Genomic DNA, 26,545 nt, shown 5'->3' with positions numbered 1-26,545 from the left:
CTAACTGACAGAACGCGACTCTCCCCCTTCCCCGCCCGGACTGCGAGTGGCCTGGGGAGCGGTGGCTAGGCAGGGAGGGTGGCGCGATCAGGTGGCCCCGCTTCCCTTCACGGCTAGGTCGGCTTGTTGGGACCGGGAAAGGTGGGCGCACGAAGTTTAGTGCGGGTGCCCGGGATGCGGGCGGAGTCCTTTTGTCCTCGGGCACCTGGGCGGCAGCACCCCGGGATCTCTGTTTGAGCCCAGAGTCCCGCGACCTTTCTTTGTGCCCAGGGAGCCGGACGTGGCTTGTCCTCCGAAGGAAGCCGCATCCTGGAGGTGGCGCTGGGACGGTAACAGGGAGCGCCTATTGTCCTCCGAGGCCTAGCTCGCTAGTCCCGTGGGCCCCGCAGCCCGTGACCCCCGAGCGCTCGCGCCCGGCGGCCGGCTAGCCGGGGCCAGGGCACAGGTGGCGCGGCCGGGAGGGTCAGCGCGGCCGCCCGCGCCCTCCGCCCGGGCCCGCCCCCCGCGCCGCCGGCCCCGCCCCGCCCCGCCCCCCGCAGGTTCAGTCCTCGCGTCCGGCCTCCGCGCGCTCAGTCTCGCCCGCACCTTCTCTCCGGGCCGTGGGGCCGGAGCGGGCGGGGAGCGCGGCGGTGGGGCCCGAGCTGGGGGCCGGCCCGGAGACCCGGCCGCCCTGGGGCGCCTTCACGCCGTCTCGGAGCGGATGATGCTGTGAGCAGGCGCCGCGCCTGCCGACCCGGCTGGATCTGCGCGCACCGGCCGGAGCTGCGGCGCCCGCGGGAGGCGGCGGGCAGTGGCTGGGATTCTCGGCGGCTGCGGGGAGCCGGTGCCAGCCCAGGGCTCCTTCTCTACCTGTCTGTGAGTCTGTCCGACCCGCGGCCGTGGCCGCTTCCGGCTTGTGCTGGTGTTAGGCTTGGAAACCAGCAGGGAGCGGGCATACTGAGGGCATCGCTTTCCTAGCCGGTGTCCAAAGGACCGAAGGGTGTGACATAAGGCAAGCCGGGAGGGGGGTCGGGCGACACGACCAGAACGCAGAGCTCCACTATTTGTGCCCACCGGTTTTCGGGGTGGGGCTGCGCGGCTGCACTGCACCCTCCAAGCCATTGAAAGAGCTATTCTGGGCGGGCGTTGCGTTTTTCCATTTGAGAACCAGCCGCTCTTGGCTACCGCGCCCCTCGCGTGGTGGATGGGCACCAGGGCCGCACATGGGTGCAGCCCGCAGATCTGCAGTGGCAGTGCCCGCCGGGTGCCTTCTTCTCTCGTGGCGAAGATATTGTAGATATGAGGTTCCAACCTGCAGACCTGGCAATGAATATATGTATGTATGTGTTTATATATATATACACATATATATATGTAGACGGTGGTTTCTGAACAGCTGAAACGTTTACAAGATTTTTTTTGCCCTCTTTCTCCTTGAAACTAAGTGTCTTGACACAGACAAGTATCAGACATGTGAGGACGAATGGATCTGGCCAGTCATTTTTTCGTTATGAATTATTATGCTCCATCCCCCTCTCGACTTTGGGAGGCATGTGTTTCATCTTATAAATAGAAAGTAGCATATTTTTTGGCAGGACCTCCTTTATACTGTGCAGTCTAGGAGAGGTCAGTTTAAAAATAAATATGCACTTGAATGTTACATTACCGAGAGCCAGGCTGTGGCTGGGACAAGCTGCATGGACAGCAGCATCAAAGCTGGGAGCGCAGCTGTGTTGAAAGGAGTAAAAGCCCCAGAGTGCAGCCCAGGCTGACAGTCAAGTAATTACATTTTGTTTAAAGAAAAAAAAGTGAATGAATTAAAATGAGGGCGGGAATAGGAATGTCAGGAGGGTATTGCAACATGAATCTTTCCAGCCCTGGTGTATTTGGGGGAGTGGGTTGCTGCTGTGTGCTGAAGGTGTGGGGGTTCTGGGGAGGGAACTGATGAATGTGTTAGGGAGACAAAGATTGCCTCCCCGCTCTCCAGATCTTAGTCCTCACACCATCAGAGAGTTTCTTGGGGGTATTGCCTTTGAAAAGGAACAAAAATTAGGAGAGTAGCAGATGTCTGTATTTTAATAGCAAAGCCAAACTTAGGGACTTCCTCTTAACATGGCAGGGAATAAAAAGCTTACCAGGAAGCATTGATGATGCCCCAGGGGTATCTTTAAGGCGATTTAAAAGGCTCTAAAATGTTCGAACTTATAAAAGAGCTTTCATCTTACAACCAGGAAACGCAGCTTCTCTTCTTTTCTGGACAGTTCCAGAAGTCTTCTCTTTGATACCACCTGTATTTTGTATGAGCTCCAGCTAAGAATAGGCTACACTGGTTTGTGTGTGACACAAACCCTTGTCAGAAAAGATCCAAACCCTCAGAACTAAGTTGGGACAGTTGTGAAATGTTTAGCACTGTCCCAAAGAATGTAGGTTTCCCAATAGGCCTCACCCATTGAATAGAACACTCAGCACCAGCCTCTGGGCTCAACGATAAGAACTGGAGAGGGGAAATTTAGAAGCGTTTCTGGACCCATGGCAGTTTCTGTTTTCTAGTGGTATCATCTGCTAGAGATTTACATTATGAATTCCATGATTGGAACATGGTGCTGAGGCTGTGGCAGTTACAGACTTGAACTAAGATGAGCTCCCCCTTCCCTCAGTCTGAGGAGAGAAATTCTGTTTTCTGTCTCAATAGAACATGTAAAGGCAGCTAGAGTAAGAAGTGTTGCACAGTTTTTGTTTTTTATTGCAAATTTAAGTGTGGTGCAAGATTAATAAATACAAAGCCATAACTATGATTGCAGAAGGGCTCATATGAGTTCGTTTGTCTTGTCTGTTTCAGTTTTTCCTTTAATGTGCTGTTTTGTTTTATGTCTAAGATGTTCACAAAAGCTACCCTTTTTCACTTATAAAATTCCTGGTATTCAACAGTGTTGGGGATAAAGTTGCTTTAACCTATATCACCCCAGGATTTTTTACCAGGCTATAAAGTTTTCACAAGCTCTTTGCCCATTAGCCATAGCATTTATCCAGTGGATGGAATATAATTCATAACCTGAAAACCTCCAAGAAGACTGGTAGTAGTAGTAGTAAGGTCCTTGCTTTTAGTCTGATTTCATCTAGTTCCAGCCTGATTTCTTTCTAACCAAAATCCTGTGGACCTGTTTGTCTTTTAATTGATTGAATAGAACTTAAATCTATTTTTAAATGTGGTATATTTGCCAGAGAACAAGTATAGCCATTTGAAACTTCCAGATAAAGCCAGCCACAAAATCTTTTGTACCTTACCAAGCACAAACCACCAAGAATTCTCCTGGTACATCACACTGTTAATTACTTTGTATGTTAAAAGTACTTCCTACATGGAGCCTCTTCTAAGTGCCAAATACTCTTCTTAACCCTTTATTTCTATGAACTCACATTTTCCCAACAATTATTTTATGAAAGAACTGTTTATATCCTCATTTTACAAGTATGGAGACTGAGAACAGACCAGTTATATAACTTACCCAAAGTTGTACCGTAAGGAGAATACCTCAACATGCATATGCAATGTAACAACACAGTATGTGCATGGATGAGTGGCTAATCCTACATGAAAGCTCTTTGGGTTAAGGGGGTGGGAAAGAACGCTGAGGTTATGAAGCTTCCCCGGGTCAGATTGCCCGGGCACATGTTCTAGCTCTGGCACTTAACACTTGTGTGACTTTGTGCAAGTTACTTAGCTTGTGTATCTCAGTTTATCAGTTGTAAAATGGGGGTTATATGTTACCTGAGGATTAAAGGGGTTAAAAAATACAGTGTACTTAGAATAGTGCCTGGCCAGAGTAGGCACAATGAAAGGTTGATGTTTTCACTGTTGCTCTTGTTGTTTTCCTACATGCTTAATACTGGTTTTTTCATTTAATATGCATAACTATTCTTTGAGGTAGATAGTACAGTAGCTCCCTCTTCTCCATGGTTTTACTTTCTGGGATTTCAATTACCCACAGTCCACCAAGTGCAAAAATAGGTGAGTACAGGACAATAAGATATTTTGAGAGAGACCACATTCATACAACTTTTATTAGAGTATATTGTATAATTTTTCTATTATTAGTTATTGTTAATCTCTTACTATGCCTAATTTATAAATTAAACTTTATCATAGGTATGTATTATATGTATAGGAAAAAAATAGTATACGTAGGCTTCAGTACTGTCCGAGGTTTCAGGCACCCATGGGGTGCCGGAGGAGTCTTGGAATGTATCCCTCAAGGATAAGTATTGCTCTTCTTTTCCAGATAAGAACACAGGCTCAGAAAGCTTTAGTAACTTGGCCAAGGTCACACAGCTAAGTAAGTAGCAGAATGAGGATGTGAATTCTGGTCTGTTTGACCTTGTACTTAGTACCACACCCAACCACGGGGAAGGAGGACCATGGAAGGTATTACATCTAATTCTTGGTATGTCTTTTGGCCTCCGGCAAGGAAGTCATTTTTGTATTACCCTGTATCTCATGTGGAAGATGACAGTAATTGGCAGCCTCAGGGAATACTCTGTGAATTATTTTATTATTAAAGATGGTTCAATCCCACATGTATGGTAACATTCTTCTCCTACAGTGGATCCAGTATGAAAACTGCTAGAGTTAACATAGCAGTTTAATTTATACCATCAATGAGATTTACTAGGTGAAAAGGGGGGCTTTGGAATGAAGAAAGCATGTTATGCCACAGCCAGGGATGAGGATTTGGGGGGGCCAGGGATGAAGTGGAGCTCTGGTGTGGACCATATCTTTGCTTCCAAGTTCTAGATTGTCAGGGGTGTAGGATCCAGTAACCACGTCTGGATAGTCACCTCCTTGAGGCCAGAAGCCCCATCCCCAGTGCCTGGTCCTTCAGTACCTGGCACTCAGTGGATGTTTAGTATATGTTTGGTGCTGATGTTACCCCAAGAACTGAACAAAGGAGGAGCCACAGGGTAAGGTGGGCAGGAAGGTTCTGGGCTCTGTCCTTGGCAAAAGTCAGTCCCTGTCACAGCTCTGCATATGCCCCGGACCCTGCTAGATAAGCTTCTGGTGTGGAAGATAGAGCAAGGAGGCCTTTGAAACCCAGAGGGGTGCCCTGGGTAACCACGTGGCCTGCTAGGCCTCCACTGCCTTTCATGCTCTGGGTTTGTGATGAGCTGTGGGAGTCTGCTCGGGGGCTGCTCAGACTGAAGTTGGGGGTTCTGGAAAGGACAGCTCAAAATAACTCACGTTGCCTCAAAATCCAGAGTAATGGAGCTGTCCAACTCCATTTGGAATCTTCTCTTCTCCTGTCCCCACTCTTTAAAGGCTGCAAAACAAAACAACACCCCACAAACCAGAATAAATAAGTAGCCAAATATTTCTACAGCAACAGTCTGGTGTGTTTCTTTCCTTTTAGAAAAAAGCCTTCCTTGGCCCTGATATACTTTAATGCCAAATTTCACCAGAGTCACATGATGATGGACTGAGTTTGACAGTATCTCTGGTGGAAAAGCAGTTTTCAAAATTTTATAACATGAAGCATGACATTGACGTTAAAAAGATTACTATTTCTAAATAGCTAAGCAAACTGAAAGCTGACAGGTTTCAGATTACTGTTTGCTTAGTCCTTCCTGCTTGCCTGTGTCATGAATTAACTGTGGAATTCTAGAATCCCTAATTTAAAATTGAAAAAAAGGATTTTCAGTGATTTGAGTTTTATTTGCATATTTGAGAAAGTTATTATTAATATTAGCCTTCTAGCCTTTGGTTCTTTGTTAAACAGTGTTGCAGAGATCACACACCTGTAATTAGCTGGTAGGGCCCCTCCTAAAGTGTACATGGCAACATGAACAGCATCACAAAGGATTCTGTGGGACCCCAGTTGACAAAGGTGTCTTTCTGCAGGACTTTTCAGAGCATAAGCCAACGTGTACGGAGTTTCTCAAGTAGTTTTGCCCATAGCAGCTGCAGGACTAGCCTGGCAGGAAACACGCCCTGGGAAATGCAGAGCAGAAGCCACAGACTGCTGTGTGCCCTGCAGAGCTGAAGGAGCCCAAGGACATTTTAGAGAACCACAGGCTATATACATACATAGGAAGAGGTCCTAAGAACATACCAGAAGATTCTGGCAAACTGTCAAACCAGTTCTACTGTTTGATAAAACCAATGCAAAACTAAATAGGGGACAATCAAAAGATACTTAAAGGACTAGAGATCAATAAACATAGGTTCTGGTCTTAGCTTTTACCCAAATTATGCAACTTTGACCTCTCAGGGTCTTTTTCCCGTCCCTAAGATGTGACATTTGGTGCAAGATCATCTCAGATAATCTCTAGCTCTAGAATCAGTGAGCCGGGATCAGTGCACCTATTACCATAGCTGTCTTACTACTAATAATGTAAGACCATGGGTTGAAAAACAGACCAGTGCAGATCTCTGGCAGAGCAGCCCGAGCAAGCGTGAAAGGCGGGGAACTTCAAAGTCTGGCCTCTGTTTAGACAGCTTCCACCTTTGGGAATCCGTCATGTCCTAGTGACATCTCGAAGGTCCTATTTGTAGACACATCGTGCCAGTGATAGATCACCATCATGTGTTTAGTTGAAAAATACTTGTTCTGTTCAAATACATCATAATCATTTAGGCTACACACGTTTTTAAAACAAGCAAAGGCGTTTCTGGTGAAATGCGGCTTTGCCATTTCGGAATGTGTTTGATTTCTCTCCCCTTTATTTATTTTTAAAACTTTATTTTTGCCAAGGGTCAGTTCAGACTTAAAACATTGATTTTAACACAGCAGGAGATGAGGCTCCAGGCCTTTGACCAGCTAGTCACAAAGCAAATCCCTCCCCTTCTCTGGGCGGCTCCGTCCCCTCCTCTGTGAAGAAGTGGGGGAGGCCAGAGGCAGTGGGTGGGTATTCTCCAAGCTTCCTCCTACTCTACACTGTAATCCCATTCCTCTTCTTCCTCATCTCAGAGGTGTTTCTTAGTGGTTTGTACCTTCTCCTGTCTTAACTGTTACTGTTTACATCATGGTTTGATTCATGCAGCTGCCTAATTGGACTGCTAGCTCCTTGAGGGTAGGGATGGAATCTAGTTCATCTTGGCAGTCGTCTTTTTTACAATAGGACTTAATGAAAAAGCAGGCACTCTAGTCCTTGCTGTATTATCTGAGTCTTCCAATAGCATCATCTTCTTAGTTGTTATCAAGCCAGAGATTGTTATCACTTTCCTTACTTATTTTCAAGTCCTGCTGTAGTACAGTTATCCCTTCCCAGGCTACTGAACATTCACTGGGAGTCACCCCCCAGTCCTTGGTTCTGATGATGATCGTCCGTGGGCACTGTGGAAATCAGTCACGCCCCCACTGGAACCTGCTCAAAGGCTTCTCAGCTGAGAGTCTTTCTCACGCCCGAGAGGCGGTTGTGGCAGCCTGGCACCCATGTGTCCACTCGGATCACAGGATAAGGGTGGTTGTATTTCCTAGTGCTGCCTGGACCTCTCACCAGCTGTGACCATGTGAGCTATTTATTTACTGGTATATTTACTTGGCATCAGTCTCTCCATGGTGGAGTGCATCATTGTCATGGCCTGGCCCGTAGTAAGCCCTCTGTAGATGTTTGTTGTTGAATGAACAGTACCCAAGGGACCAGCCAGGGGCTGGAGGAAGGTTGTCTGTAAAGCCGGCCCCTCACTGCGTGCCTGTCATAGCACCAAACTAGAAACTGTTTTCTTGCTCTTAGATGATTTCAGAATGGAATGTCTTCCAAAATAGTGTTGACTTTTGGCCTTACATGAAGCATGGTGTCAGTTTATGCTGGTGGGCGGGCTGTGTTCTGCCTTCCTGGAGGGCTCGCCCTTGGGGGAAGGGGGGTGCTTCACTTGCCAGCCCAGCAGGGCAGAGCCGGCTGCAGAAGTAGCTTAGGGTGGCGTGGGGAGGAAAACAGGACTTCTTTCAAATTCCGGGTTTTTTCTTAGAGTAGGGAGTTAGACTATCGGAACCAGAACATTGGGGAGTTTTTCACATGATATTTGAAACAATCAGTTTAAGCAGGCAGATCACAAGTTCTGAAGGAAATAAGGTTGGAAGAAATTCCCACAGTGAGCTTCCAGCCCATCGTTCCTTATGCAGCTCTAGGTTTCTCGAAGTAATCAGTAACAATCGCTGCCTCCGTTGATTCAGGCTCGTGGCCTGCCAGGTCTTTGCCAGGCACTTCATGTGCTTTGTTTCCTAAGAAGACTCGCCCCCTAGCCATTTCCACTTCACAGATGAGGAAACTGAGGCTTCTAGAGGGCATCGCTGGCATTGCTCGGGACCCTTAATACCAAGAAGGATGCGAAAGGATGATGAAAATTGTATAAGCTGAGAAAAAGTATTTTGAGTCTAAGAGTAGTCTTACTTTTATTTTTAAGGTTACATTTTTTCCTTGACATTTCCTAGAAGGTAGATGTTTCCACAGATACTAAGAATCCCAGAGCCCTAACATTTCACAGATGGAAGGGACCTTATCTCAGCCCCAGGCTCTCATTCTGACGTGATAAAATGGAGGCCCTGGGGCGTTCAAAGCAACAAGCATGGGAGCGCGCATTTTCATTCTTGGCCCAGCTCTCTTTCAGACTTTTATTTTTTTAAGCCTAGGAAAAGAAAGAAAATCTCAAGCCCAGTGTATGAACAGATAATAACATAATTTCTTTGGTTAAAGAGGAGAGAGGTTGGCCCTACTTATTAAATAGTTAAAATAGCAATATGTCCGTCCATATTTTCTCTTCTCTCACACATCACCGATGCTGGTGAGGTCTGTCCAGAGAACCTCAGATGGCTGTAGCTTTTTTTCTAGGCTGTCGGCACACACCAAGCACGTGGTGGACTGAAATGCTCAGGTCCACTTTTATAAGAACTTGCCGGCCCACGCCTGCCTCATTCTGTGCTAATGGGATTGTATAATTAATTTTAACCCAAACACAGGACTTTCCATTTATCGCCATTCACTTTATTCCTGTGGGTGTCATCCCACCCCTGCTCTCATCTGTCAAGGTAGTTTTGGACCCAGTTTGTCATCAGCACATTGATGCCCTCCCCCCCTTGTCTCATGATATCCATAAGTTTGATGAGTGTGTCCTCTGTGTCTTTCAAGTCAGTTGGCCTGTCAATAAGATTCCCTTGATGCTTGGCGAAACTCAGCCTATGACAAGTAATCGACCCATCTAGCAACTGTGTCACAAAGTAAACAAACCAAGTGAGGTGCCGGTGAACTTCTTATAAGTGCCTATTGGGCATACATGTCCTGAGTACTCAAAACCTGGAGCTATGCCAAAGATAGATGAGATAAAACCCAAGTAGTTGTCTCTTCTCTATTTTTTTGGAAATCACGTCCTTTGCCTATGTATTTTTTTCCCCCCGAAGATTCTAGAAACTCGTTCCATGCTCAAAAGGAGACAAGTATTTGTAGGACCTTAGGATGTCACTTTCTCATCAAGCCTGGAAATCTGGACTCATGTAAAGTCCTTTCCTGTAATTGTTGCTCCACATTGAGCTTCAGTTTCCCTTTGTGGGGGTTAGTTATGCCCACCCCACAACCCCACCCTCCAGACGCCACCACTCCCAGCACTACCAATTCTGGGGGTCATTCAATTCCCTCTCCTCCCCTCTCCCCTCCCCTCCCCTCCCCTTCTCTTCCCTCCCTTTACCTTTCCCTTCTTCTTCCATTCCCTTCCCTTTCCTCTCTCCCCTCCCCTCTCCTCTCTTCCCCTCTCCTTTTCTTGCCTTCTTTTCCTTCTTCCTTTTCTTTCTCTTTTCCTTCCTTCTTTCCTTTCTTTTCTTTCTTTCTTCTTAAGATAGAAACAAAATAGAAGTTGAATAAATCAGGGAACATAATTCACCTCTGTGATCTCAGCTTCCTTTTCTATAAAAAGTTAAACAAAATGAACTGTAAATGGAATTAAATGGATCCCCCTCCCCCCGCCAAATCATCCATAAGATAAAGTAGGTCACCAGTAGGAGAGAAAAATATTAGACCATTTGTATTTATTTATGCCTTAAGGGGGGGCTACTATAAGAAATCCCAGTTTAGTATTAACACCTTCATCTGACCGAAAACAATTCATTGTAATTTTCCCAACTCAAGGAAGTCCTGTTTGTTCCCGAGGCAGAATAACTGCACCTGGAGGTAACAGATGCATGTACAGGTATGTGAGAAGCTACCCCAGTCCTGTGTCCCATTGACAGAGGAATTAACCTCTTATCAAGCTGCTGGTAGGAATCTCTTCTAATTGTGGAGGTTGTTCACAGGGTGGATACAAACCATTTTAGCTTCATCTGCAACCATTTTACTGATGACTGTTACAGACAACGTGTAAGGAGCAAACGAAAGTGGTTGTTTTGGCAATTAGAATGGTTTCCCTCCACACTGTATTTTAATAGATAGTCTGGTTTTTCATTTGGGGAAAAAGATAATGCCTTGTGTTTGCATAACACTCTGCAGATTTTCACACTCAGCTCCTGTAATCTCCTGTGGTTATGATAAGGTTTGGGATCATTATCTCCATTTTACATGGGAGGTAACTGGGACCCAGATGTGTCAGGGGTTCTTGCAAGGCTGGCTCAAAGTTTCAGCCCAGCTTTTTCCTCCCAGAAGGCCTGGAACAGCAGTGAGGTAGATGTTTTGTGGACCCATGCAATAGGGGTTGTGTTTGGTAGATGTTTCAGTAGGTTTTTTGTTTTCTCCAAGTATCTGATCTGTGCCAGTCATACATTGATCTTCAAAATAACCCTTTTCTATAGAATGTCGATTGTAGTTTATTGCGGTTCCTTTGTATATTTTATTCGTATAAGCCAAGTTCCCCCTTTAACCCATTTCCTTTTGAAAGGAAAGGTCAGAAGAGGAGGCTCGTTGTTTTTCTTGGGCCTCATTCTTTAAGTTTGACTTAAATATTGTATAACCAATGAGTCTGAATCCAGTCTGAATTCAGGGGAATGTATCATCAAATTTTCCTTGAGTCTTACCTCTCTAAGACACTATTTGCACATTGCAGTCATGAATAGAAGTCATTTTCCTTTCCAACAGCATGTCCGCAAATACTTGCCTTAATCCCAGAGATCTGTATGATCCTTCAGATTTACTCTGGCTTGTGTTGTTACACTGTTAAATCATTACCCTGCTTGGATAGAGGAAGGTTAACATGTCTTATTGATGGAAAAATAAAAGAACGCCTTTGCCACAAGAAAAGAGGCGACAGCTTCCTTGTTAAATGATTTGTTTTGGTTTGGTTTTTTCTGTAGGAGTCAGATTAATAGAAAGACTCCATCTTGCAGTTTCAGCAGGGCAGGCAGTGTTAAAGAGGAAGAGTTGCATCAGTCTCTTTCAGGCAGCTTTCTCATTTGTTTATTCATTCAACAAACATTTATTCAGCACCAACTATGAACAAGATATAATTCTTTCTCCCAGATGGCAGCCCAGTGGGGGAGTGAGTAGTGATTACAGGACAGTGTGATAGTTGGTGGGTCTGAGGTGCACACAAGGTACTGTGGAACCTGGTAGGGGATGCCCCTGCAGGGGTGGGTGGCCCCCAGATTGCTGAGATGGGTCTCACAAATTGTTTTATATTATCTCCAGGCTACAAGGGCAAGCCTGCCCTGAAAGGATTTTAAGAGTAGAGTGACAAGGTTACGTGAGGATTCTGAAGCGTTTGTTCTGGTGTAGGTCAGGAGGTAAAGTGGAGGGCCGGGGGAGGTGCATGTTCTCGTGCAGGAGTGAGATCACGGGGGCCAGAAGTAAAGTGGAGGCAGTGGGGGTGCATGAGGGGACCAGGGGAGGGGTGGTCCAGACAGACTGGCAGGACTGCAGGACTTGATGTGGATGGAGAGGCGGGGAGACAGCTGGGCTTTGGATTCAGGTGACTTGCTGTCACTTACTAAGAGAGCAAAGTGCAGGAGGCAGACGCCTGGGGCAGGCAGAGGGAAGAAAGATGGCAAGTCCCATCTGGGACAAGGTGAATATGGAGCATCTGAGGGAGGCAGAATAGAGAAGTCTGGAATATAGAGGGAGGAATGTCCAGGGCCCTTCTATTTGGGAGGGGCCACGTTTGTTTGTTTGTTTGTTTGTTTGTTTGTTTGTTTGCTTGCTTGTTTCATGGTGCTACTGTGCATGGTGAATATGGGCCACACACAACACCCTTGCAAGCTCAACAACCCACAGCTCCCAACTTGTCAATAGCCTATTCAATGAGGAGAAACCCACTGGTCACGTGCTTGATTGTTATGGTAATGTCATAAAGTTTCTAAGAGCTTACTTTCAATTTCTGTACTTAGCTCATCATGAACTGGCCCTGGTCCATGGACCCACTTTGAGTAGCACTCGTCTAGACTTAAGTAGGTCTGTGTGGGATGAAGACACTGATTTGGAAGTTATCATCAGAGAGGTAGTTGAAGCCATGTACAGTGGAATTGTTGAGGAGGGTGGATGAACAACAATGATCCAACCTTGTAGAAATGCCAATATCTAAGGCTTTTTCTGTAAGGGCTCAGTTAATATTTTAGGCTTTGAGGACCACATAGAGTCTCTGTCACAACTTCTCAACTCTGACCTTTTAGGGCAAAAGCAGCTGTACTAGGGTTTCTCAACTTCACTACTAGATTTGAGACCAGGTAATTCATTGTTTTGGGGGGTTGTCCTGTGCACTGTAGGACATTTACCAGCATTCCTGGCCTCTACACACTAGATGCCAGTAGCGCCACCACCCCCAATCATGAGAATCAACAATATCTCCCGACATTGCCAGATGGCGAAATCACCCTCAGCTGAGAACCACGGAGCTGTGGACAGTACATAAATGAATTGGCATGGGTGCATTTCAATAAAACTTTATTCACAAAAACAGGCAAGGGGCCGGGTTTGGTCCAACTACTGTAGTTGGTAGACTCTCGACCTAGGGATGGGCAGAGGGAAAGCTAAAAGAGTTTATTCAGTAAAATTGAGGGACTTCTGTGTTCCCAGCTCAAGAGGAAAGTTCTGTAAGTGATCCAGAATAAAGAGAAGAAGACTTTTATCAATAGTCGCTCTCATTTGTAGCACTGTTACTTACCTTATTCTTTTTGAGCTTACCACATACCTGGAGATATCAGATATTAAAATGACAAAACCAGAAAACAGGAAAATAACAAATCACATAATACAAGCTCTACGGAAACCCTAGGAAGACCTCCAAGCAAGGCAGTAGTGAGGCTGGATTACGTGAGGGGAATTAGAGACTTCCTCCAGGAAGGAAGTGACTGAAGCAGGCCTCAGAGGATGTTATGAATGGTGTTTGATGGGAAGAAAGTGGGAGAACAGTCCATGTAAGGAACGCAGGGTTCTTAGTTTCAGAAAGGAGGGAAGTGTGGTGTCAATAGCGAGGGAAGGCAGCTATTGTCCCTGGTGAAAGCTGCGTGACTGCACTGTCCCATGCATGGGCTTCCTCTGGGAAAAGAATTAACAGCACTCAAGTAACACTATTTTCTAAGAACAGGATGTTTGTTTTTCTCCTCAAGGTTCAGGGAGCTTTCTTACTTTAAAATTTTCATCTTTTTACTTTAATCCCGAAGTCCAGAACTCTTGTTGAGATTCTTTTTGACAATAGCAAAAATATTGAAAAGTCCTAATGAGTTAGAGCTGGAGGGGCCAGTGTTTAAGACCCTTTTTACTCCTTCTTGGCCTTGGACAAGGTCAGGTTAGCATCTCCGCCTCTTACTGATTTTGAGATCCTAGCGCGTCATTTCCTCTAGGTGCAGCTGGACATCAAGACAGATAGTCCTAAGGGTGGCAGTCCTCACAGTATCAAATCGGCAGTGGTTGGTGAGTGCAGATGAAATCCTAGCTCTTCCACATTTTGGTTGATTGCCAGAGACATGGGCTTCGTCTAAGACTGTTTCTGAAGAGGTGTATTCTGAGTGTGACATGAGATAATACTCACCTGCTGGCCCCTAGCAAGCACTCAAATGTTGGCCATTATTCTTCGCATGTAAATTCCTTAGAGAACCAGGCATTTCAGATTTGCCACTTTCTCGAGAGCCTCTGCAGACTTGCACTACAGAGCAGACCAGGTGCAGGGGGATTGTTGAGGGGTGGGGGATGGACAAGAACCAGGAGCAAACCAACCCATCTCTCATGACAGCAGGTCTAGCAGGCATTATGGATTTAACACTTGTAAATTTGAAGTTCCTTGTGTGTCATGTGTTGTGGGAGGCAGAAAGATGACCAAGGCCCAGCTCATGCTCACAGAAGAGCTTTCAGCCTAGTCAGAATGAATTCATTCATTCATTCATTCATTTATTCATTCATTTTTTCATTCATTCAACAAATATATGTGTACTGACAAGTATACAAATACTACTAGGGAGTCTGCCATGGAAGTGGGTTGAAAATGGAATGGCAACCACCAGATTCCAGATATACCCAGTGCTGGTTGCTATGATAAAGAAAAGCTATGTTTCAGCCCATCCAAAAAGCACAGACGATTGTAGAGGACCCTAGCAGGATGGCAGGTTAGCATGAAAATCCCGTATCTGTCTTTTCATCCTGTCAGAGAAATAGAGTATTCAAGGGACCTAAGTTTGAGGATGTGGCATAAAGGCAAAAGACTCGCAATTTGGCTAAGATGGTCTGGGTCGAGTGACCATAAACTGAATTTCTGGACACCATCAATTTGTTATTTTGGATCATTTGATTTTGCTATTGCCAGAACTGGAGTTTTTCAGGGAATAATTGCTGACTTAAATATTAGTAGTTTTTTGAGGGAAACTAAGCAGCTTTACAAGTTCTTTGCTTTTGAGCGGAGTTTAGAATGAATATCCTGGCTGAATATTGCTGAAAACTTCAGGGTCAAGTTTTTCCTGTATTGATGTCGGCCTTGCGGCCTTGTAGACCAAGTCAGATCCACTAGTTAGGAAAGCATGTGAGCTGTTCACAGCAAGGGCCTTATTAGATTCATGTCCACCCAGGGTGCCTGCTGGGTGCTTCTGTCCAGCCCCGAGGCTGAGTCCCATGGAAAAGGAGTCATGATAAATGAACCAGGCGTGAGAGAACCTGCCCTCCTCCTGCTTTGTTGTAACTGTCAGGGATCAATGTCCTCATTTAGTCCTCCCCAATAACTCATTTTTATAAGGAAAAAGGTCCTAATGGCCTGTCTTTAAAAGTGCAGACTTTGTACTTTGTGAGGTGGATGTTCTGGCTTCCAATTTTGATCTTTCAAAGTAGATTCTATAAATGACAGGAGTGTACGCAAATTAGGAATGAGTCTCCCATATGGTATTTGTGGATCTCGTATAATCAGGGTTGTAAAGAACAATAAATTCAGGCTGTAGCTGAGTCATAAACGAGAAGTCCATTTATAAATAATGGAAGGTGAAATGTGTCAGACTTTCAGAGTGGGTCTGTAAAATACTGCCTGCCCGGTCTGGCTAAGTTCATTTGCATGACAGCACCGAGCAGCTGGGAACCCAGCTAATAGTTTCACAGTCCTATGGCATACAGCTATGTCCTCAGTTTAGATGCTATGGGGAGAGGATAAAGAATCTAATAATACAAAAGGCATCTTCCTATCTTCTCAAATGGGTGGGGTAAAACAAACTAAAAATACTAGAAGTATCCTGCTAGTTACTGGGTATTCATTCTTTGGTTACATTGATTTCTGTCCGAAAATTTCATTTAAGTTCAAGGCTAAATTTCCAATACTATAATTTTTTTTTTGCTTGAATTTTAAAATTCTTTGTCTGATTGGAGAAGCCCTCTTCCAGAGGTTTGCAAAATGAGTGCCGACGTCGTAGTGATATTTTAGTGTTTCTGATCCCCAAAGGTTGGTTGGTTGTCTCTATGCTGGTAGAAACACGGCCGTGTTTAAACAGAAAGCCTCTTTAAGGGAAAGTCTGTGAGTGTTTTTATATGGGAATGTGACTTGGGACCATAAGGAAATTGGCAGTGATGGTGTCTCCATCTAGGAGACTCAGAATGAACAGGGACATGACCATCCCCCTTTACACACCGTCGGGGAGGCTCAGGGTGACTTTGCTCCTCTGTGAGGTCCTCATCCTATGTCCACGCTTCCTGTTCCCTCCCGGCCCTCCCCACAGCAGCCCATTCCATCCTCCAGGAAACCTGGGTTCTTCCTTGGAAAAGCCAAAATCTCCTTGTAATTCCTGCTTGGTGGCCCTAAGGCCTCCCAGAACAAGTTAATCTCTTTCTCATTACAATTAAATGAATCCTTCAGATCCCTAAAGATTAGTTTTCCCTCTCTATGAGTTTTCTTTAAGCTGCTACTCCCTCACCTTCTTCTCACATGTCCCAACCGAGTTCCTTCATCTCCCGGGTGCCATCCTCAGAACATGTGGGAACATGTTCCAGGTCGCCTTTATCCCTTCTAAGTGCGGAGCCCAGGGTCAGATATGGTTTCCCTGGGGGCAGAGCACAATGGAATTATTGTCTTCTCCTGCTTGGCAGTGGAGAGAAACACCCCAAAGATGGTTGGGGGGTGAGGAGGTGGTAGAGGGTGCTTGGCCGAGTCATCATCCTTCCCTAAACCTTCACGTTGGTCCGGATGTGAAGGAGGAATCACTGAACATGTTGGCACGGGGCCCAGATCGTGCAGTGGTAGGTACCGTGGCTGGGTGCTAGAAGGAAGGCAGCCTAGATACATACTGTGCTGAGGCAAAGTGAAAAGTGATGGAGTGTCCTTGAAGGATGGGACAGCCCAGCCAGAAAGGGGATGTGATGTGGTGCTCAGGCTCACTTCCTGCAAGGAGGAGAAAGGTCCCTCAGGACAGGAGCACCCTTCACCCCACCTGCCTGTTTTCATACATGTGTGTTTTATATTAACATTGCAGCATTTTGCAGGATGCAAGAATTTCTTTCACCCTTTCTCTCCACTAAGAATTACCCTAAAAACAATTAGTAGGAAAACCAAACATTCCTTTCTTAAAATGAATGGATTTTTTTTTTTTTTTTAACATCCCAACCTCTTTGTTCTTTTCAGAGACCTGTGGGTTGCCAATCCAGTCAACTCTAAGTAATTCAGGAACTGAGTTTTCAGTCTGTTATGACCTCTGGCTTTCCCACCTCTTGGCTGCTGCCCTGTTTTGGTATTTTCAGCATCATTGTATTTGCCAAAAGGATGGTAAGGAAATGAAGCAAAGGACCGTTTCAATTATTTTGTTAACTGAGTTATTATTGCTGTGATTATTTCTATCAGTATCACTGCCATTTATGCTTAAGTCAGTCACAAGAATCCAGAATTGTCAAGCCTAGTGCGGGAATGACAGCTTGGCTCCCTTTCTTACCAAAAGCGTGGCTGTAACTTCCTCTCAGGCAGGTCCTTTTGTGTCGTGAACCCCTTGGATTTCTCGTAAGTAACTGTAAGTGGGAGCGTGACCGTTTGCAGCTGGACTCTGTGCCCGCATGTCTCCGTGCCGGACGTTCTCTCTCACCTTGATAGAGGGTGTCTGACTGGCAAGCCAGATCCTTTTGTTGCTGAATCTTCTCTCTAGTTCCTTGTTTTCAAAGGAATCTAACTTCCCCGATGAATGTTATCACGAGCATCATCTAAGAGGAGCAGACCGTGATCCTAGAACTAGGAGAAAGGGACAGTCTTGGGACATTCAGACTTCAGGGTCAAGGGAAGGGAAGGGTTTCTGAGAAAGGGCTGTACCTAGGAACCCTTTGTCTGTCTGTCTGTCTGAAGATTTGGGGACAATAGCAGGAGTAGAAGAAAGATGGCCGTGCCAGAAAGCTGGAGAGACAGAGTAAAGTGGAGACTTGGATGCTGGAAAGGGTCTAAGGGTGGGGAAAGGAGAGGCCCCAAGCGTGGGTGCCCAGTCCGCTGGGATGGCTCGATGCGAGCGAGTTAATGCTGGTGGTAGGGTCTTGACTATACACAAAGCTACAGTTCTCTTCCTCAGGCTCCTGGGACACCTGGGAGGGCTCACTCTCCGTCAGTAATTCACTTCTGGCCTGTAAGCCCCTCCTGTTAGCTCTTCCTTTTCTCTTCTCCCCTCTTCCCCCTCCTATAAGTGGATCCCTCCCTTCTGGACAGAGAGCAGAGTCCCAGGGTGGTCCCGACTCAGGCTCTCCTGCTCTGTCTGACTGATTCCCAGCCCTGTCTCCTCCCACGTTGGTCGGCCACCAGCAGCCTCCTGGAATGCAAGTCTTCTTTCCTTAAAATGATGAGGAGGTGTAGGATTTCATGTCACAGCACTTGGGGCTGTTCCGCAGGAGAAGGTTTTCTGTGTCACTCACCGCTGCCCACCAGAGCCCGGGCGGCTCCACCTGCCTGTGCCTCCCTCCACGCCGAAGCCCTGCCTTCCTGCCACCCCTCCGACATCCATGTGCTTTCTCCCCTCTTGCCCTTTCCCCTTTTCCTCCCGAATAAAAGCACTTCTCTTCTGAGATCTTTTCCATTTGGCAAAATCCAGGTCGATGTTGCCTCTTCCGCGAATGCCCGATCATAGAAGGAAGTAATCAGTCTGTCCCTTGGCCAAGCTCTCATGGGAGTAGCTCAGCCCTCTTATGAGGTCTTCCTATGTCCACACACTGCCGTCCCCAGTGTTGCTTTTGGACATATTTTCCTGTACAAATGGTGGCATTATGATCAGTAACTCATGGGTTCAGTAGGCTTTTCAGGACCTAATGGCCTTGTGTAAAATTGGCTCTCCAAGAAAGTGTAACCTGAACTCTACACGTTTATTTAGCTAGTTTTTATTTTTTTTTAACAGCTAATTCATTCACATGATTTGAAAATCCAAAATCACAAAAGGATATATAGTGAAGTTTCTTTCCCACCCTTGTCCACTTCGGGGAGTCACTATTATTACTTTGTTGTGTATGTTTCCAGAAATATTTTATAGATACACAAGCCAATACAAATATATTTACACACTCCTGCACCTGTCTTTTTCACCTTCGAAGATGTACATCTTTGGGCTTTTTCCATATGAGCATATTAAAAGCTGCTTCGTCCTTTTTCAGACCCAAATAGTATTCATTTGTATGAATGCACCAGTCCTCTATAGGTAGACAATTAGGTTGTTTCCAACTCGTGGCCGTTACAAACTCTGCTGGGTTGAGCAACCTTGCGTGTTGTTTCTCACATATGTGAGTTGGATAGATCCCTGTAAGTGGAATCTGGGGTCAAAGGGCATATGATTTGCAGTTTTGGCAGATACCAGCAAACTGCCTTGCATAGAGGTTGGCTGTGTTCATGCTTCTGCCATCAGGGTGTGCACAGGCATCGCCCACCGTCATCAACCTGGTGCATTGTCATACATTTGTTTCTGAAGTAGACTTTGATAATTTGGGAGCTGACTGAATTCCCAGGGAATGTGCTCATTAAATGTCACGTCACAGCTTCAAAGCTGGGAGCCCGGCCACCTGGCTTAGTGCATGGTAGCCGTGCGGCCTTGGCAGGATGGCTCGTCGTATGTGCCTCAGTAGGGCCTCGTTTGTAAAATGGGGAGAGTAGCAACAGAGGCATCATGGGATCTCCTGGGTAAGACAGTCCATGTCAAAGGTCGGGACAGTGCCCAGCACTCAGAGGAGCCCTCAGTACATACTGACTGTCGCTGCTTCCCAAGAGGTGCTCACACCCTCTCCGGGACCGGCCACTTCTTGCCAGGGAAGAAGCCCCCCCTCAGGTTTCTGTATAACAACTGGCAGAGACGAAGCTGAAAGAGCAGTCACTCTGGAGAGCGAGAAAGGAAAACTAATAAAGCTACGTGGACTTAGCCCCGAGGATCCAGAAGGGAGAGAAGGAGGAAGCATCGGTGTAAGAAATCATCGGTGTCGGGTTGCCTCCTGGGATCCGGGGCAGCTGTCCCTGCGCTGGAGGAGGAAAGATGACAGATGAGGTGGAGGGACTAGGTCAGAGCTGACAGCATCGCAAACATCAACTCATCTCAAGTTGTAAAACTGATGTTTTTGCCCAAAATTCCTTCACTTTGTGTAACTTTCAAAGTATTTGGGAGTTCTCAGGACTGGCACGTAGTGGAAATTGAATGCAAATTATGATTTCTAAAGTCCTAGAAGCCTGCATTCCTGTCACGCAGTGCATATGATGTAAATATTTGTAGCAAGCAAGGAAAATGCCTTCGAAGGTGCTTTTTCTTTACTCTCCCACTCTCCAGAATCCACCGTCTGCGGCATAGGTCACCTCCCCACCAACTCTTTTCTTACCTTTTTCCTTATTTTTGGCCACATCTCTCCATACCACTGATGTAAAACCCAGCTTCAAGCAGGCCGAGCGAGCCCCTGGCTGGAGGCTCCAGAGCTGTGACCGTGACTGTGGCTGGGCAGGGAGTGGAGTGACCGGCCAGGGCCTGGCCTGCACCTTGCCCCCCTCAGGTCCCAGCCAGGAGGCCTGAGGACTGGGCCCATGTCCCCTCGCTGTCAGAGCAGCAGGTGTTTCCCCTACCCCTTTCCTCTTCCTCCCCACTGCCCCAAATCCTTGTTTAAGTAAAGGGTGGATGTGACTGATCCAGTCAGAGTAGGGAACTGCTCTCTGGCTACATCTTCATAGGACATTATTTTCCTTCATAATGTAGAACACCCTGCCCCGGGCCCTGGCCTCGCATAACCCCGGCTCACCAGCTGACCACAGGCCCCCTCCATGCCCTGAGTTGCAGGGAGCACACTGTGTCTTTCCGTGGCAGCTGCTCTCCCAGCCCTGTGTGCTGAAGAGGCCACTCCAGTGGGCAGCTGTTCCTCTGGGCTGTGCAGCTGCTGCAGGCAGAAAGCCACACAGTGCCCAGGGAGGCAGGAAGGCCACCTCTGGGTGGCAGGGCCCTAGGCCACTCCCGGGTATTGTGCACATACGTGGGAAGGAAGCCCTGATGTTTTAGCGGAAGACCCCGGGTTTCAACTTTTGTTACTGTGACAAGACCCAAATTAGAGCTAGAACTGTGAGAGAGAGAACGTCAGGACCCACAGTCGTGCCAGGCTTGGCAGTCCATGGTCAGCCCACTCCGCATGGGTGCAGACCTCATGCTGCCTCGGCCTCCTCGCACACCCAGCGCTGGAGTGGGGCTGGCTCTCCCCAGCTCGTTGTTCTCGGCCTTTTCAGGCCTGGGGTGCTGGATGCTGACACACTGGGCAAACTGCTTCCCAAACAGAGGTCATTGTTACTGTGCCAACGGGCAATGGAGAATAGTTCTTGTCACCTGCCACTGGTAAATGAATTTATTGTAAAACTCTTGCTGAAAAGGAAGAAATACGGGGCAGATGCAGACAGCCTCCAGCTGCTTCAGAGCAAATGTGGCTCCCTCCAAGCCATCAGCTGACCCAGCCCTTGGAGTATTTATTTGCATGCTCTGCGGCCGGGGTGGGAGAGGTCACAGCAGAGCTATTTGGGAAGTTCCTGCAGTGGGGAAGGTTGTAGCTTCTCCATGTCAGCTAGCGAAGCTGAAGAGATGGAGGATTATTTTCAAGAGATGAGAGTGTCTCATCAGTAAAAGAGGGCCTAATGTCCCCAACACTTTCTTCTAGCTCTTTGCTTCTAATCTTGTCATGTATGTGCAGGGAGGACATGTTAGTTTTCTATGCTGGTAACAAACTACCATAGACTTCAGGGCTTACAACACCACCCATTTATAACCTCACAGTTTCTGGGCAGGGCTGAGTTCCAGGGTCTCACGGCTGTAATCCAGACGTGGGCCAGGGCAGTGGTCTCATCAGAGGCTCAGCCGGGGCAAGATCCACTTCTGAGCTCCTTAACACCGTTGGTAGAATTCATTTCCATAAGCCCTCGCACAGCCTGCTTACTTTTTCAAAGCCAGCAAGGGGAGGCCTCTCCCTTGCCAGCTCAGATGGAAACTTCTAGAACATAACCTAATCAGGGAGTGACCTGTCACCTTTGCCATGTTCTCTTGGTTAGAAGCAAGTCACAGGTTCCACCCACAGAGGCATTAACACCAGGAGGAAGACCCTGGGAGCTCCCTTAGAATTCTGCCTGCTCCCAGAGGGGGAGCTACAAGCCTGCTCAGCACTGTTTCAACAGTGTTCCCAAGTGGAAGCCCAACCTGTTACACATGATCACAGTGCTTTTTCTTTGAAATGAACCAGTTTTGTTCTTTCCCTTCCATCTCAGAATGCCTCCAAATACAGAAATCCTTGACAGCCACAACTTGATTCCAACTCTAGCTCTTTTGTTTACTTGCTGTAAATTATTAAGAAAGGGCGATTTTTTTTAGGGGGAGGGGTTTTCTGGATCTCGGATTTCTCATCTGTAGAATGCATTCCACTAAGATTTCTTTTGGACGCTAGCATATAATAGTTATTGTCACTTAGTAAATGATATTTCCAGCTCTTTCCTTATAAGAGTATTCATTTTATTGCATTAATTTTATTTATATACAGACCTAAACAACAAAATATTATCAGTCTTGCTAGTGTACACACCAAAGCAAAAGAGAAAATATATTTTAAAACAAATCCGTTTGTATCTAAGGAGCTGAAATCACTGGTAATATGCTGACAAGCAGTTCTTAGACTAGAGGAAAAGGACTAATATCCTAGACACTTCCAGAAAATTATATCCACGGCCATGTCTAAAACATGCTGATGTCAGGGGTCTGGGGTTTTTAAGTCTCACTCTTGCTCTCCCTCTCTTTGTGTTTTTCTTTTTCCCTCTGGAGTAAGACTAAGATTAGTGAGCCCTTGTTAAAATTAAAGTTTTGATCCTGCTTAATGGAGGGAAATAATAAGATAAAGTTCAGCTTTAGTTGGGAGCTGGCCCTGCCATTACACACAGGCTTTTGTGAAGGGGCAGCCCACTGGGAACCCTGACGGTAGATTATGACCTGCTTTGGTTTATTCTGCAGGTTTCTCCTTGTCGTGGAAGGGACTGGATGATGTAACTGGGTCTCCAGGAAGTCCCGGTCGGCCATAACCTCGCGACGGACTCTTAGACCCCATCTCATTTCAGAGCCACTTCTGAAGCCACTTGAGAAAAATGATGTGACGGTTCTCATCAAAAAGGGTTTTTCAGAAACATATAACATCTGTGAAGAAAGTGGCCCCTTTTCCCTCTTGCAAAATAGACGTTCTCAAATTCCAAGATGCCAGCCAAGACCCCGATTTACCTGAAAGCGGCCAACAACAAGAAAGGAAAGAAATTTAAACTGCGGGACATTTTGTCTCCCGACATGATTAGTCCTCCCCTCGGGGACTTTCGCCACACCATTCACATCGGCAAAGAGGGCCAGCACGACGTTTTTGGAGATATTTCCTTCCTTCAAGGGAACTATGAGCTTCTGCCTGGGAACCAGGAGAAGGCATGCGTGGGCCAGTTCCCCGGGCATAACGAGTTCTTCCGGGCCAACAGCACTTCGGACTCCATGTTCACAGAAACGCCCTCCCCGGTGCTCAAAAATGCCATCTCCCTCCCGACCATCGGAGGGTCCCAAGCTCTCATGTTGCCCTTGTTGTCACCAGTGACATTTAATTCCAAACAGGAGTCCTTTGGGCCGGCAAAGCTGCCCAGGCTTAGCTGTGAGCCCGTCATGGAGGAAAAAGCTCAGGAGAAAGGCAGTCTGTCGGAGAGCGGGACAGTGCACCAGGGGGACACCTCGTGGGGCTCCAGTGGTTCCGCCTCTCAGTCCAGCCAGGGCAGGGACAGCCACTCCTCCAGCCTGTCCGAACAGTACCCCGACTGGCCTGCCGAGGACATGTTTGACCACCCTGCCTCGTGCGAGCTCATCAAGGGAAAGGCTAAGTCGGAGGAGTCCCTCTCTGACCTCACGGGTTCCCTCCTCTCCCTGCAGCTCGACCTGGGGCCCTCACTTTTGGATGAGGTGCTGAATGTCATGGATAAAAATAAGTAACAGGATGCCAACTCTCTTCCTTTGGGGTAAAAGGTACCAAACAACAACAACAAAACCAAACTAACAACAGTCGCACAGTTGAAAGAAGGGCTTCCTGGGCTGTATTTGCAGTTGTGTGATGGGTTTTCTAAAATAAGGTTCCTACAAAATATTTTTTTTTTTACCTGTTTGCAAAAACAATTCAGAAAAAAACAAAAAAGAAAAAAATAAAACAAAACAAAACAAAAACAAAAAACCCACAAAACCTGTCCTGGCAAAAAGAGGAAGTGAGTGAGTCAGAGCCCATTTTCGGCAGATCAGCTCACTTTTGTCCTTTGCAGACATGTAAGAAATCTAGCTTGGCCAGGATTGGCACTAGCTATGAAGGGCTGGACGAGTCACGTTAAGGAACTTTACAGAACTTCACAGCACTCCCGACATTTTCTGAGCAAGAGGAAGTCAAAATTTATTTAACACCTAAGCCTTTTTTTCTAGACTCTTTTCTATATTATATTGTTTGGGCTCACCATAGTGAATTCTCCAGTGTTAAAAACTTTTCTCCGTTTTCACATTTGAACAACTTTGCGGGTTTTGGGGATTTTCTTGTAGTTCTTATATATCCCTATATATTATATCTATATCGCAAAATTTTGACTGTCAGCTACATGTTGGTAAGACACAAGCAAAGTATTACTGTAACTAAGTTATTTTTAAAGTTAAAATATATTTTTATGTGCCTTTGGCTTTTTATTGCAGAGTCTACATTTTATAGATGATACATCAAATGTGGTCATTTGACTTGTTTCCGTTGGGGTTCCATTGTAAGCTGTGTATGTGTGTGTTTGGAAAAGTGTATTCATTCTTAGCTTTATCTTTTTTTTCTTCATCTGTTATCATACTTCTAACAGCAGCCAATAATGGATTGTAAAGCATAAAGGCACAGGTTACTCATGATGCTTCTGCAGAGACTGTGGGCTAAACCACGTAATGTTATGTGGAAATATGGGTATTTTAGTACAGTACATACTTGCATTACATAGGTACTTCATACAACACAATAAAGAGTAAATGTTAAATTGAACTTGCTCGTTTATAGTAATAAAAAAGAATCTAAGAGAAAAAGAATATTTTCTTTAAGTCTAGCTAGAAAATCTGCTGCTCTAGAATGTACATGAGCCTTTAAAATAAGGTAAGAGATGTTTTCTATCCACTCTAATTTTGATTACTTCCTTAAGGTTTGAGATTCTAGAAACTGGGCCCCTCAACTTTGGGAAAAGTGAACATATGAGATCAGCACTGAAGCCACCGTCTCAATGCTCATTTCTGGCTACTCTTTCCTGACTTTAGCATCCTCTACTGCAAAAGCTTGCAAACTCAGTCTCATCCCTGTAGGACAAATGTTTGTCCATGCAGCGAGTGCCACGTAGACAAGATTAGGGAGGCTAGAAGGAGGGCAGGGGAGGGAACTTGCCTATCCCAAGGAGCCAGGGATACCCTGAGGATGTTGGTAACAGGAACAGGAAATGTACACACTGATTCCTGTCCCTTTGTCAACCACTCCTTCCCCCCAGAGAAACACTTGTACACAGTAACTGCCAGCTCTTCCTCTCAAACTTTTGTTTATCCTTGAAACGTATCCCTGAAATGACCTTTTCTCCCAGCCACTTCACCGGGTTTGGAGTTGTTGCAATTCTATCATCTGAAATAACCTTTGGGCTGCAGGAGAAATGCACTTAGGACAACTAACCAAGTAGAAAAGGAAACAAGTCCCCCTAGAGCCTCAAGTGCTTTCCTCAATTTCCCAATTGTATTTCTTTAGCCCAGGACCTTGCATTGTTCTTTTTCCGTTGGACCACACCCCTCAGAGTTCACAGTTCCAGAGACTTCCCAGCCTCTTCTAAATCATGTTAATGAGGAAGAGTCCAGCGTATCTCATCATTTGTAGCCAATGTTAGCCAGACCCTTTAAATAGCTTCCCATCTGAATTATTACAGACCATATTCAATCTCATCTTACTCTTCATCTGTAGCATGAGCTCAAGGAAAATATTAAACTATTAAGCGAAATGAAGAGAAGTATGTCTGTGCATTTTCTCTGCTCCCTCTCTGGGAAGTATGGAGAACAGCCCTGGTGGTGCTGGATTTGTCTGATATAATCTATTCACACACCCTGCATGCATTTAGCCGTTTTACTTTCTCCGAGCTCTTTCCCGTACACTCTTTCCCATTAGATTAGGTATAATTGAGATGGCAACAAATACACCCCTATTAGCGGGAACAAAACTACATCTGGCTGATAAATGATTTTGTTGAGTCAGTTTTCCCGTGGCAGCCCTTCTGATGCCTGGTCCCTTTGCCAGAGAGCAGGTGCACAGCTGGGGGTGGCTTTCTCTCCTGCAAAGAGGCACTTTAGACTCACACCTGCTGAGAGCTGAATTGATGTTCTCAGACCATGAATTCTCAGCCTGTGGATATTCTCCCACTTTTAACCCAATTTGTCTTTACTTGCTTAAAGGTGCACTTTATTCGCAAACTCAAAGAGCATAGCAAACCACCTGTGACCCAACAACCAGAAAGAGACCTTGTGATTTGTATAAATAGAGACCTCTCTTGTTGAGGTAGGCAAACTTCCTGGGGGTGATTCCTCCCCACCCCCAGGCAGTGAGACCTAACAACAAGCCCTATTATTTCTGCTTAAATTATCTGCTTAAAAATATCAAAATATTCGGGGTACTTAGCTCTTCACGAATATGAAGTCATTAATTA

The 26,545-nt window shown here is 46.0% G+C and overlaps 1 protein-coding gene across 2 annotated transcripts; it reads left to right on the top strand.

The window, feature by feature from the left end:
• The first annotated feature begins 607 nt into the window (after nt 1–607).
• Nucleotides 608–24,861, top strand: CDC42EP3 (CDC42 effector protein 3). 2 transcript variants are annotated; one of them, XM_045549419.1, is made up of 2 exons: nt 608–855; nt 22,800–24,861. In XM_045549419.1, the coding sequence occupies exon 2, from the start codon at nt 23,037–23,039 to the stop codon at nt 23,799–23,801; it is 765 nt and encodes a 254-aa protein (XP_045405375.1). In that variant the 5' UTR covers nt 608–855; nt 22,800–23,036; the 3' UTR covers nt 23,802–24,861. The 2 variants fall into 2 exon arrangements, with proteins under 2 accessions (XP_045405375.1, XP_045405376.1); XM_045549420.1 differs by lacking the exon at nt 608–855 and adding an exon at nt 16,944–17,107.
• Nucleotides 24,862–26,545: the final 1,684 nt, after the last annotated feature.

The sequence above is a fragment of the Lemur catta genome, chromosome 4 (genome assembly GCF_020740605.2).
Source record: "Lemur catta isolate mLemCat1 chromosome 4, mLemCat1.pri, whole genome shotgun sequence".
Taxonomy (NCBI): domain Eukaryota; kingdom Metazoa; phylum Chordata; class Mammalia; order Primates; family Lemuridae; genus Lemur; species Lemur catta.
This window is presented reverse-complemented; position numbering and strand designations above follow the sequence as displayed.

Excerpts from the sequence above, each read along its gene's own strand:
- CDC42EP3 (XM_045549419.1), top strand. The coding sequence starts at position 23,037 with ATGCCAGCCAAGACCCCGATTTACCTGAAAGCGGCCAACAACAAGAAA.